The sequence below is a fragment of the Eutrigla gurnardus genome (genome assembly GCF_963514095.1).
Source record: "Eutrigla gurnardus genome assembly, chromosome: 20".
Classification (NCBI taxonomy): domain Eukaryota; kingdom Metazoa; phylum Chordata; class Actinopteri; order Perciformes; family Triglidae; genus Eutrigla; species Eutrigla gurnardus.
In genome coordinates this window covers 8,233,115-8,247,531 of record NC_139931.1, presented here as the reverse complement: position 1 = coordinate 8,247,531, position 14,417 = coordinate 8,233,115, and the positions used below count along the sequence as shown (strand labels likewise).

The following is a 14,417-nucleotide window of genomic DNA, read 5'->3' as shown; positions in this document are numbered from 1 at the left end:
CAGCAGCTAAGTCTCAAAAACTTGCTTGGAAGAAACATTTAACACATTAATCATAGCATTTACTTTTATTTTAGACCAACTCACATTATTTTTTCGAGTTTATTATCACCAGTGTGAACACTTAAATACTGTATATACTATATCACTATTAAACAAATTTAACACTAGGTCTGAAAAAAACAACACAAAAAGGCAAAACTTCTCAAACTAAGTCATGTCCAGCTGTCAACAAAGTATTAATTTTCTTTTATTATGAATAATTATTATTATAAACAGCACCACCGCTTCTTACATGAAGTTTCAAACCTTCACTTAATTAATGCAAAGAGAAAGTGAGCTCCCTCTCTGACACGCAGGGTGAAAAGCAGGAGCCGAGAACGGGACCAGGTTACCATGGTGACTGGAGAGAGGAAGCGAGCATGCGTGATATATACATATGTGCATGTGTGAAGGAGAAAAAGAAAAAAAAACTCTGACATTGAAAGTTACCAATCCGGTCGACCTCACCTCAAACTTCTGCCGGAGCTCCAGGTTGACGTCGTCCATCTCGGGGATGGGAACGTTGTAGTATTCGCCCTCTTCCTGGTTCAGCAACTTGTACCTGGGAGAGAAAAAACAGCTTTGAGTCCATCATCCATACATCCCTTCCTTGTTTGTATGAAAAAAAAGTCATGTTTTCATGGAGAAGGTTTCCACCAGGCTCAAAGCTGAAGGGGCAGAAACAGGTCATCAAGAATAGAAGAAATCAACAGTCATTGGTAAAAAAATAACACTAGAAGCGTTGCATCAAAATCTGTGGAGACTTAAACAGGAACAGGTTCCTATAAATAATACATTCCGGGTCTGAACTATACTCTTTTCTTTTTCATCTTGTTTAAAAAAAGAAGAAAAACATCAATAAAATATACGGATCCAAACTTTTGAGGGGCAGTGTATTTCCTGGAGCCCAGTGTTAACAACATGGCAACATACGTTCCCCCTCAGAAGTGGGAGGGGCTTAAGAAACACAACTGACCATCCACAGTTGGGAGCTTTGATGAGCTCAGACACTCCGAACGACATGGAGCCCATGAAGTCATTCCGGGTGGTCCGGTCCCAGTCCCACACCTCGATGGACAGACGGCGGTCCTTATCTGAGGCCTTGAGCTTACTGGATGAACACACACACACACATCCTTGAGATCATTTCAATTTGTAACCTGATGTTGTCATACTTTAGACACACACAGACTTGCTTTAACTCACAAGGTGAAGGACTCGTTCCAGCAGGGGTTGAGAGAGGACCGGATGGTCCTGGTCTTCTGTTTGGTCTCGTTCTTTGGGTCGGGGATGAGCTTGAGTTTAACGTAAGGGTCTGATAAACCGTTTGGATCCATAGGAATCAGGTTCCTGGCTTCACCCACTAGAAGATGGAAGGGGGTCAGGGAGAGAAAAAGTCAAAGCGTGTGTGTGTGTGTGTGTGTGTGTGTTTGAGCCCTAAGCCTGATTCGGAAATGCCATGACTCCACACTGACTCCTAGGGGGGGAGACGGAGCAGTGAGTCACTCCGAGGCCAGAAAGCAAACAGAAAAAGATATGAGCTTCAGTCCAAATACGTACGTAATATTCTTATAATTTAACGTTAACTTACTTGTATTTGTGTAAAGTTCAGTGTTAAACTGCTTGTGATGTGTGGCAACATTGGAGTATTTGGCTTCTAATTTGTTAAGTGAAAAAAAGGGAAAATTACCCAGACGTTTTGCTTACTACAATTACATTTTCTTTTACCACAACATAGATTTTTAAACAAGTGAAATGATCTTTGGTGTATTGTTTCAAGTCGAGCCTTTTTTGGTTTTGACTGGTCATCAAATTTATCACTTTATTCCAAGTCATGTGACTCGAGTCCACCCCTCTGAAAGCCTATCTCAGGTGTGGAGAATACAGGAACATACTGTCAAACTCACCTGGTGAAACAGCACCAACTGGATTATAACTGCTGGGTGTTAAAGGGCGCAAACAACTGCAAAATAAGACTCACACTAAAAGTCTGTTGCTCACATTCTGTCGTAAACAATGAAATAAGACAGGTCTCTGTCTCTCTCTCACATGGTCAGGCAATAAGTGAGCAAATAATGTGAGGGAGGAGTGACGTTTCCCTGTGTGATAACTGACAAATAGGAAAAAAAGGAGTGCTGTTACATAGCAACAGGAGTAAGGGGGGGTGACGGGGTGGTGTGAGCACGCCACTTTCACCATGGCGACAGCATTTACTGTAAGTGGCCAATGGGCCGACTCCACCACTGCCCCACTTAGCAACATCATGTGAACATATAAATAAATGTCATATACAGCATGATTTAAACTGAAGAGAAAAGAAAGAAGGCGACACTCGGCCACATAATGGAGAAAATTAACCCAAAGTTTCTGATAGTGAACGCACGACAAAACTGTAACAGACGGAGAGCAGAAACAGCATCGCACTAAATCCTCTAAAACCATGTTTAGCAGCTCCGACCTCCCCACTCTGCATATTTATACTATAGATGCCATCGCTGAGATTCTTCATTAAAACAGTGTTTTGTGGGTTTTTTTCTCTCTCACTGCAAACCATAAATATTCCCTAAAGAAAACGTGAGAAAGAAGAAATCACTTTCAGCTCATTTATTGACATTAAGCTGTATTTAATCGCTGGGTGTGACAGAAAGGTTTGTCATCAAATATGCTTTTAATGGATTTAGAGACTTTGTGTTTTAGAGCTCAAACCACTTGTGAATTAACTGATTTGTCAAATCAGAAATACTAAATAGTGACAATTTTCAGTATTAATAAGTAATTTAAGTCAATTTTATGGGAAAATGCCCCTAAACTACTAATATGTGCTGGTTATTTATGATTATCTTTGGGTTTGGGAATTTTTGCTTCTGTTTTCTGACATTTTATGGACAAAATTATGAATCAAATGGATAAATCAATAATGTAAATGATCATTATTTGCTGTCACATACTGGACTTTCTATATTCTTAGGTGTGTGGGTATCCTTAAAAATAATTTAAAAAAAATTCTGAAAGCAGAATGGCAGAAACAAGAATGAAAATATAAGTTTTTAATGAAATTCAAATAAGATTATAGAAACATGAAAAATAATACAAAATATAAATTAAAAAATTCTGTGAATGACAAGAATATCACAGAATGTATATCATGAAGTAAAAAAAAATCAATAAGTTGGTAAAATAGTCATATTTCTTGTCCGCTTCACACGCTTTGATGCTGTTCCACTGTCGTGCAGTAGAGGGCAGTGTAGGTCTCTCTGTGTGAGTTGAGAGTCTGACAGAAGAAGCCAGTCAGAAGCTTTTACCTCGTTCATGAATGTGTTGCTTCAACCTCATTGTTCAGTCCTTATCCAATACAATATCTCTGCTACATTAATCCCCCTCCCTGGCTTTTAGTCTCTCTCTTTCTCGCTCCCTCTGTCTCTCGCTCGCCCACAAGCCTACACACACACACACACACACACACACACACACACACACACACACACACACACACACACACACACACACACACACACACACACACAATGAAGTAAGAGGAGCAGAAGGAAAATCTCAGCATCCCACGTTCTCATCTAAATCCTCCCCTCTGCTGGCTGTGGCCGTGTTAAAGGCATCAGTCACTTCCATGGCAACGCTGGCGCCAAACAATGCCAAAGCAACTTCAACTCGCCTGTAAACACACTAATGAGGAAAACACACACACACACACACACACACACACACATGCAGATAAACAAACAAATGACGGTGTGCAAGTTACATACACAGTAAATTTTTTTGTGCACATGGGGAGTCTCTCTCTCTCTCTCTCTCTCTCTCTCTCTCTCTCTCTCTCTCTCTCTCTCTCTCTCTCACACACACACAATGAAACATCATCAGCAGCAGTGATCAAGGACCATCTCTACTGTCTGCGGTTGCTTAGATACAACACGAGCTGCTTTCCTCCTGCATCCTCCCCTTGCTCCTTATGAGGCCGTTACCAATACAATTAGATTTTAGTGCGCGTGCACGTTTGGTCTTTACCACTCGTTTGTTGTAAAACGCACGGAAAAGCCCAGATGTATATTTTGCGACTCAACTAGAGAGGTCACTAATCCACCATAACTCAAACAAAGGCGGCTGTTTACATCACGCAAGCATGCATCGCAGGAGGATCAAACCCACCAGCGTGCATCCCCTCCGCTGCTGCCGAGCAACCGCCCGTGCACCGGGGCTCACAGGAGTGAAATGCTCTGCCTTTATTACAACAGCAAAAAAAACACAAGAAGAAAAGTGCACTGGCACTTAGATGAGACTTTTACAGCCCGGATCCTTCGTTGTTTAGAGATGTTGAATGACAAAGTTCAAGTCCTTTCTTCAAAATGCTCATTAATTGTCTTATATCTCAGGTGATTTCTCCAAAGTGCTGAGTGTTACTTATGTGCAAGAAAAAAAACAACTGAAGACAATAAGTCTGAGCTAAAACTTGAGTCTGCACAGAGAGTTAACCCTTGCATGATATGTGTTTCTTTAAAGGCAAACAACGAATATGGAAATCAAACAGCATCTCCCGCATTTGAACTAAGCTTAATAAACTATAATATTCCACAGATAAAAAAAAAGATGTATCATTAGGATCCTGGGGCAGGTTCACCAGTGTAATCTCGCACTAAAAAAAAAAAGAGGAAAAAAAAAAAGGCTTTGAAATTCAAATGTGTTGTTGCATAACAATGCCATGTGCAACCAATGGATGCCTGATAGTCTGCAAACAGGGATGGATCCCCGCGGTGCACTGGCAGGGATCTGAACACACAGGCACGCAGTGGAGGCAGGAAATGAACTTAAGGTTTCTATTTGTGCTTGTGCAATGAGGAAATGCAACAAAAGGCCGGGCTTCAGAGGGAAACGACGCACGCTGATACTAAGTGAGACATAAGTGGTGCTTTGGATCTTTGTAAATGTCCACCTACACCCCCTTAAGACCTAGCACTTTTTAAAGTGAACTGTTTAAGGGCTTGAAGAACACTATACAATCATACAGTTTCATGCTCACATTATGACAATTTGAAATGACTATTAATGCATTTAATGCTAACCCCCTCCCCTAAATATATAGAAATATAAATGTAATAATTCATATTCACATAAAACATGATAATGACTGCGCTATTTTATATTGTTTCATTCAGTATCTCATTATACGGTCATGGTTGACCAATACAAATTCACTAAAATGCTACTATTTGTATCATTTATGATTATGAATGCTGTGAATAACACAAACAGCACACATGCTACAATCAGATAAAGACAGACACACCGAGATCCTCATATGTGTTCAAATGAAAAGCCTGATATCAGATATTAAACCTGTATTTCTGGAGCAGGCCTGATGCTGCAATCAGTTGTTGTCAGTGGAGGGAAAATATTCTTGTTCAACTGTGCTTGAAACCTGAGGCAAACATGTCAGCAGTGGGAAATCTCACCCTGGGTAAACCGCTGTGTGCTCACTTTGTCCCGATCCTCAGATGCCCCTGTGAGCGTGCACGTGCGCTCGTGCACGCTCGCAGGGGCAGGGGTGTGGCGGGACGTCTGCATGTTTGTCTTTTCTTAAAGCTCCAGAATAAACCTCTGCTTTTGCCCGCGGGATGTTTGTGTCACTTTAGCTCAAAGAGACGTTGATCAGGGAGAGAGGGGGGGAGGAGGAGAAGGGGGGGAAAAGGATGAAGGAGGTAATTAGCGGAGGGAAAGTAACAAACAAGGTGGAGGATGAGTTCAGGAGACAGTTGATGTAGAAGGAGAGCCAGAGGGGAGAGGACAAGTCACTCAACTGAGCAACGGTTTCAGCTGGTGGAAAAAAAGAGGTTGAGAGGGGGGGGAAAGACAGATGTTGATGTCTTATTGAAGAAGAAAAGGAAGGAAGATGACGATGAAAACAGGAAATGTCAATATAGGGAGAAGGGATAGAGAGATACAGGGAATAGGGGTTAGAGAGAGAGAGGGGGAGAGCCCGGGATGTGTGTCTGTTTTCTTGGCTGGAAAGATTTAATCAAGTTCACATCGGTGCGGTGAACCACAAAGGCCCGCCACTTGTCTGTGGGAGCCGGAGGGGAGCCGGAGAACAAGCTGAGGCTCAGACCGCTGCCATTTGAGAGGAGGGAGAAGCACTTCAGAACATACACTTCCTCCCCTCCCGCGTTCTCCTCAGTATTGATCTTCCAGCTTCTTTTCCATGTCGATCACAGGCCTGGCTTCGTCTCAGCTGCTTAATTCTGCCTTTCTATCCATTTTTATTCGATTTCTGTCTCTATTTTGCACCCGATGACAAAGGCCTTGCACTTAGAGGGAAAAAAAGAAAGAAATACAGCCAAAACACCAAGTGGACAAAGCTTGTGTGGGTGAATCTGGGGTTGGCTTTCAACATAACCCTCCATGAACCGGCATTGTGCCATAAAAGCTGCAACACTTTTTAGATAAAAAATGGATTAAATTACTGGTCACTCATAGCAATAAACCCACTGAGATGAATGGGAGAGGGCTGACATATTCAGCCTCGTTCCTTTGTTTATTCTCACGTCATAACAAGGGACAAAAAAACAGGACACGTAACGGACGGCGGATCAGACGTCGCTCGCCGTTAAAAGAGCCGGATGCCGTGTAAAGCAGAGACGACAACACGATAAAACCGAGGAGAACAGCTGACTGTGAATACAGCTTCCTCTCCTTCTCTATAAACAAACACATTTTTATGAAAGCAATATGTTTCCAAGTCAATCACATCTCCCGTCGCTGCTGTAGCTGGAGGGTATTCCCGTTTGGGCCCAAAAACATTTTATTGGCCTCGGCGCTCATATTCCCTGACCGCCACATGTTTGTGTGTGTGTGTGTGTGTGTGTGTGAGTGTGTGTGTTTACGTGTGTGTTTGTGTGCGTGACCCAGCAGTCATTGCTCTGCCTGCCAAAGGGCTTTCTGCACCTAGAGTTGCACACTCCAGGTGCTCCTGTTGACTGACAGGATAATTTGCAGGTGTTGAACACACACACACACACACACACACACACACACACACACACACACACACACACACACACACACACACGGGACACGGGTTATGAAGGCAGTCATTTTTATGCTGACACAGATGCAAGCTACATTGTTCATAGAGTTCATTGGAAGTGTTGTCATGTTCTGATTTCAGCTTTTCTAAGTTGAAATTGAATGTTTCAGGTAAAAAGCTTCATAATGCCTGATTCCCCGTGTGCAGCCGCAAAATTGTGATCATGCAAAGACTGTTTTGAGGATGATTTGTGCAACATTTTATGGCTGTTTCTTTTGTCATGATTTTGCATAAGCAAACGTTGCAGTTCCAACAGCTGCCACTACTCCAAAATCGCCTCACAAATGTGTTTTGTGAGGCCACATACCTTGACCTTTGACCACCATTTTCTAACCAGATCACCCTTAAGTCCAAGTGGATGTTTTCTCAAGCCTTTCCTGAGATTTCACAAGAATGAGACGGCCACAAGGCCACAGTGACCTTGAACTTTGACCTCCAAAGGTCCGCTGGCACGAAGGCAAAATAAAAGAATTGCAGTGGATAACAACATCCCAAATAAACACACTGGCAATAGAGTACATGAATAGTCTGCACTGACATCCTTCCAGTGAGTGAATGAGTGAGTGACCACTTAATGCAAACATCTGCTACAGCCTGAATTAATAGAGTCTTCTGAAGAGTTCATTAAGTCTGAGCCTCATTACAGCCCAGACTTGTAAATATGACTAAAGATTTATTTAAATGGTCTGAAAATCAGCTCGCAGCCACAACAGGGAACGCCTTGCTATCGTAAAACACAAAACTACAGAGTGATGAAGAACCCACCTGTGACGTGTAGCCTGTCCAAGCTGACCTCAATCTTGAGGAAGAGGCGACCCCGGCGCTCTGTGTGATCCGTCCCGCACAGGCTGGGCACGTTGACCACGCACTGATTGTGCACGTTCATGTCACAGGCTGGAAAGAGACAGAATGTAGAGGCGTGGTGAGTTTACGTGCAGGGGACTTCTACTCATAGTGAAATGCATCACTTTCCTCTAATCCATGCATTTGAGGGAAGATATGAATAAAGGATGGGTTGAATAAAAAAAAAAAAGCATGCAATTTGCTATGCACCTTTTGTGTGGAAAAGGTCTGCCTTCTGCCAAAAAGATTTGGTGTGATGAGGTGGGCAGAGTAACTTGAATAACCATATTATTCTACAGAGACCTCAATGACATCAGACAAAGAGTGAGCTCAGGCAGAGCTCTGCCTTGAATTTAAAAAGAAAATGAATAAAAGCACCAACAAAAACAATAAGGGGGAGTTGCGGCTTCATACTGAGTAAACCTTAACTCAGAACTAACGTTCAATGGAATAAAATGTGCTTTCATTTGTATTAATCAGGGCCCAAATTTATCAAACTTCTTTATAATTGCGTTTCAGCAAAGTGGTTCTTAACGAAACATTAAGTTAACACAGAAAAAAAGAAAAATACTTCTGAATGTGAAACATTGCTGGTAAAATAAAGTTGAAATAAAATCAAAATCAATATTAAGCAGTAACATTTGAGGACAACTTTCAAGCGATCACATGATAAATCGTATGCTCAGAGCAGAAATAAGGATTCTTTTTAATAAACGAACATAAATGAACGTTTGCAACCTTGAGGAACACAAAAAGGAAACACTGTTCTCACCTCTGCTTCTGTACCGCAGCAATTTAAGACCTACTCTTTAAACTTAAGAGGCATCTTCAGTTCGTCAGGAAGAGCAAAATAATTTCCCCTTCCAAAATGTTACGTTTAGCAGTTTAATAAGCTTGAATATCTTTGAAGCTTCCCCACCGGAGTGAAGCCTATCCAGTGTTGGCTGCGGTTGTTTTGAACTCTGCAGACTTGAGAGAGCCTGGGCTCGCTGATTGTTTTCGCTTTTGGACCCACAAATAGATGCACGGAAAGGCTGCAGACCCCATGTGGCAAAGAGATTTGTGTTTTGGAGATGGTTCAGTACAGAAATGGCTTTTTTTAAATGAGCGAAAGCAATAATCAAAAGAGCCGCTGCCTTTCCTCAAAGGAAACATCAATAAGTAATCCCCACATTAACGTAGAAATGATATAATCACTGAGCAGATGAGATCATCACACACACACACACACACACACGGTTCAACAAAGCTGAGCAGATGAGGGACCAGAGGGGAGAGAGTGAGTGAGCATTTGTTCTCCTCTCTCCCCTCATTTCCTCCTAACTTTCTCTCAGCCTCCCCCTTCTTTCCTCCCCTCTGTATTTTCTGCCCTCCTCCTCCTTTTTTGTGTCCTTTCCCATCCAGCCATCCATCTCTCCCTCTTTCCTCCCATCACCACTCGGCCCAGCTTGTCAGGGTTGACATGCCGGAAGGAGACAAGGAGAGACTAGAGATGGGGGGGGGGGGGGGGGGGGGGGGGGGGCGCAGCTCGTAATTGCGATGGCCTCCCTGCATCAATTTGCCCTGGTGTTACCCATTTCCATCTGCGACGAGGCCGCCACCAGACACCCACAGATGGATGGACAGAGTAAGAGGAGGAGAGAGGGAGCGAGGGTGATGGATGGATATGATGTGTAACAGGAGGGGGGGGCGGAGGAGTTTAAGTGAGGGATACGAAGGAGGAGGGACAACATGAAAAAGGAAAAAAGACGTGACGTAGAAGAGGGGAAGGACGTGTGGGAGAAGAACTGGCAAAAGAGGGAAGAAAGAGTGCAGGATGGCGGTCACACACGCAAAGGGGGACGATTTGATGGAGGAGTGTGGGTGGAAAGAATGGGAGCACGGCAGTCAGCAGGGGTGGGACGGTGATTTCTGCCTGGGCTGCAGATGTGGAGGAGAGTAGTACAGTACCGGTCTATTCCCATCTGTTCTCATTAGGGCCGACCAGCGCAGCACATTTGACTCAGGTGCACGCACACGTAGACGGGGGCGAGTACTCACTGTCACATTTCATCCCCTGGTGGATGAGGCCGTAGAGCAGCGAACCACAGTGGTCGCAGAACGTGGGGCTGCCGTATGTGTGGATCTTGAACTTGTGCTTGCTTCTGGGGTCCTGGGCAAGAACGAGAGAGGAGAACACAATCAAATATCAAATAATTAAATGTTTTAAAGAGGTGAACCGTCAGGGCTCTAAGATATTCTTAAAATCATCATTTTTTTTTGTCTAGTGGTTGTTTTGGTCTTAATCAACTGAAGATCTCTTTAGTAGTTTTCTATGTTCAGTCTACGGTCCGAGTGATCGCTGATGAAGTAGATTGACCAATCATATCTTCACTCTGTGGGTGTCATTGCTCATTTTAAGACGAGTTCCGTTTGCTGACAAGCTAGCCAAAGAAAAGGAGAAGTTGGGAGTAACGTTACAGCTTTCTAATCAAAAGTTGGAGCAAAGCGAGACCTCCACCAGAGCTGAATAAAGTGGTGCACCAAACCCAGGCTTTTGAGAGACATTTGCTGTTTGGCGTGGAGAGAGCGGGTCCCGGGCCAAAGGATATGCAGATGTTATTCTGGGCGCTGCTGCCACTGTTTTTGATGGTAACATTTATTTGGGAAAACAGTCTTCATGGTGAATTCCCGGCCAATGTGAGCACATTTAACGTAATTCTGCCTGATCCCAAATACCCAGCGACATGTATATTTAATAGGCTGCTGTGGCATTCTGATAATATGATGTATTAGCGATATCGCTCGCGGTGGTGGCTTCCAAAAATGCTAATATCTCTGTTCGCTGTCCATGGTGCTGAAGCGTCTCTGACTAATGGTTGCCTGGCTGTGTGCGCTGTCATGATCCGTCTGCTGGCATGAAATGTTGCTGGTTGTTTGTGCACATCTGTGTTCTCCGGCAAATTGTCCAAAGTATGCTTAAGTTTCAGAAGTTTGTGTTTTCTTGAATAGATTATTTATTTTTCTCAGTCAAGATGCAGAGCGGTTCATTCTCACCATCTCTGTTTAAGGGAATATAAATGGACCTTTCTCACAGCATCTGTTCATCATTTATTCAAATGAATGGAAGAAATGATTGCAAATAGCACCCAAACAGAACCGATTTTTTGCCTCGTTAAAGCGCTAATCAGCACTACACTTTAATTTCTCTACACGGTGGTTGCGTTTTGCTTTCTATGATGGGTCGTGTCCCTGATCTGTGGACAAAGAGAAATTGAAAGAAAGAAGGGGAGCGAAGAAAGGAATACCCGATGTGAAGGAGGTGTAAGGTTCAAGTGTTTTCCTGCTTGGTGTCAGTTCCCTCCATGTTGTCGTGCTGGCAGCCCTCCCAGCATCCTCCCCGTTTCAGACTCTCCAAGTGTTATCAAGCCACAGATCCACCCCGTACAGTAGTCGTGTGATGCCAGGAGCAGCGTAAATGAAAAACTGTTTATCTTGGCCTGAACATCTGGCACTAAGGCTGAGTAAAAAGCTGATGAGTAATTGTGGTTCGATGCTTTGATAGGCTTCCAAGAAACGAAAAACTGGACAAGGTTATAGAAGATCTAAAATATTCTGCAACACATAAAGCATTCCTCTTATTGAAATATCCGTTCTCCAGCCACTAGTGTGATAAGGGAGGTTAGCTCATTTCTACAATCACCACAAAACAATCACAGCTGGAATTAAAGCCCAGCGAATGAGGGTTGATAGACAGGATCGCCTCCATCACATTTTGCTGCTTTCCTTCAGCCTTTCCTGGAGGTTTGCTTGAGGGGAGAAACCAACCAGATGGCACAGTGATCCCCCTCTTCTCACGACTCGTCTCTCTCTCTCCTGGGTCCCACTTGAAAACAATTTTCGCCTCCCGACTGCCTCCTTTTCAGCTATTCAATTGTGAGAACATTGCATTTATCTTAAAAGAGACTTGTTGAGTGAAGGACAGACACGAGGGACTCAGAGGATCTCCCTGATCACTGATTCATTCTCTTTATCAGCCCTCTTCTTTACTCCCTTCCCCTCCAAGTCTCTGGATAGCAAACCCTGGATGCTTCTAAAGTTCATGCCAAGTCTCTCTCTCTCTCTCTCTCTCTCTCTCTCTCTCTCTCTCTCCTGCCTTATATGTTTTCTCCCTTTACTCCGTGTCATTGTCTCTCTGCCGGTGCTCTCCTCCTCCTGGGAGCCACGGGTGAAATTAAAATGGCAGGGTTTCCACTCACAGTCACCCTGAGACGTCGACTAAGTGCAGCCCGTCGCAGGAAGAGGCCGGGTGCGAAGACATAATCAGCTCGGGCACTCGGGGGCTTCTGCATGTGTGTGTGCGTGTCTGCATGCATGCGATGCATTTATGTCGACCTTTAGGCCATCGCAGGGCAAAAAAAAAACTCACATGCACGTTACAACCAAACCGAACAAGTGCACTCGCACGCACAAAGCTCTTCTCTGACTCTCCGTCTCACCGGTTCTGACCTCACATGGTCTCTCTCTCTCTCTGCTCTCAAAGAGACATCATGACATAGTAAGACGATATGAATTAAAATGACAGAATAACAATAGATTGAACCACAATCTCTTATCTGCAAGTAAAAAGTCTTTATTTCTGCTCCCCTATAGTTCTACTCTTTGCGAATTCAATGGACTTTTGTCCACGAGATGCGCCCATCCCTCCCTTTGTTTTGATTGCGTATCAAACATTAAATGAAAATGCATAATATTGAAATATGAACACTTGAAGAGGCAGCACTCTTGGCAGACTTCATCGTGGCCCACGCTGCCACATTAAAACCAAGTGAATACACAGTTGTAGATGTTTTTTTGATTTCATTTCTTCCAGCAGGGAATGAAATGAAATTCTTTTGACACCGAATGCAAATCACGTTGCATGGGCTCAATATACACAGCAGTCCTTCGACAGTGAAACCAATGTTCATAACAGTTTCTTCACAAGGGGCTGCCTGCCTCGGAGGCCTTTGCACCCCTGGGCTTGGCAACATTGCTCAGTAATACATCCATGGGTGAAATGGCTGGGAGCTGAGAGAGGGCTGCAGACACTCCTCTCTGCCAGTTCACTTACATGCACATGTAAACACGCATGCACACACCACGGAGCCTCGCCTCCAGGTTCGGTTCTCCTATGCAACCTTTACTGTTGTTGAAGCTACGCCCGTTATGAGAAGCATGAGTACGTGACTCACAAATCACCAATACACAGTGAATTGTGTTAGAGCCAAAACAGGTTAGTCACGGCGCTGAAACGCTGGCAAATGGATGTAAAAACGGCAGAAAGCACATTAAATAAAGTGAAGTGTGGCACGTCTAAAGAAAGGGACTTGCCAAGTCATCATTTCAGCCTGTATCTATCAAACCTCCTCTCAGCCATTTAAATACCGGACATCATGCTGTGTCGGGGAGGAAGATGCCGGCGGACAAACCGTCGACAACAGACAGAGCCGCTGAGGCGAAACCGGCAGGGAAGTTGGTTCCAGTGAGGCGAGATGCTGCTGCTGCCCCGAATTCCTCGGAGCGTGGCAAGGGGGAACACATCAAGCAGAAGAAGAGGAAGAGGTCGATGACGAGTGCAGAGTGACAATGAGTCCAACTAGGGAGTCTTGCTAATTATAGTCGGGCGTTGACAGGCGCCATCAGACGCAACAATATCGAATTACTAATTGTGCGTTATCGTCATAAAAAGTGAAGGGGAAGGCGAAGAGGCTGATGTGACTAATGTGGGGAGGTTAATTGGTTAATAGGCGACCCTTCAGAGTGTTTTCACATCTGCTTCATGCAAATTGGGCTGACAGCGACAAATAATGCCTCATAAGCATAAGCAAAGCATTCTGTGATCTTCATCCTTGTTTGACTTGACATGATTATATTGTGAGAAGTTATTGTCAAGCATCCTCCGAACCATTAACTCACAATATGTATTTTGACTTAATAGCCGGTCCACCTTAAAGGTCAGGCCACCTTAAGTTAGCCAGGGCCGTTGTTGTCGCTAACATCGAGCTAACCCTTTTGAACAGCAGGTTAGCAAGCATGCCTTCACCAACGTTACATCATACATTACATGAATACTTTATTTTGTGCAATTGTGTGCACGACCAATTAGTTGCTGCATTAAAAAATGTTTGTTGTTGTTGCTAAAGTTTAAGAATTATTGTTTTGATAATAAATAACAACAAAGTAAAGGTATATCTTTCAGTTTATTTGTTTCCTTCTTTCCAAAGCAATATTCAAGTCATGCTGGATGTTACCTTTCACACAAAAGAACGATCCCAGTCACTTCCACGCAGCCTATTCATTAAACAGGCATCCGATGGGAATCGTTATGATCAGTGTCGGTATCGGGACTGATAAAGTCGGATCTCTAGGCTACTATTTATTGACTTCACAAAGGCACGCTGGATAATAGTAAACGGCC

The 14,417-nt window shown here is 43.7% G+C and overlaps 1 protein-coding gene across 2 annotated transcripts in view; it reads right to left on the bottom strand.

Annotated features, from left to right (window-relative positions):
- prkcab (protein kinase C, alpha, b) overlaps nt 1–14,417 on the bottom strand; it is a gene marked incomplete at its 5' end in the record, with an annotated part of 66,109 nt that overhangs the window by 9,157 nt on the left and 42,535 nt on the right. For both annotated transcript variants that reach the window (XM_084036456.1, XM_084036457.1), the window contains 5 exons: nt 508–601; nt 1,016–1,150; nt 1,246–1,402; nt 7,901–8,029; nt 10,019–10,130. In XM_084036456.1, the coding sequence (XP_083892582.1) occupies nt 508–601; nt 1,016–1,150; nt 1,246–1,402; nt 7,901–8,029; nt 10,019–10,130 (627 nt within the window). The remainder of the gene's footprint in view (nt 1–507; nt 602–1,015; nt 1,151–1,245; nt 1,403–7,900; nt 8,030–10,018; nt 10,131–14,417) is intronic.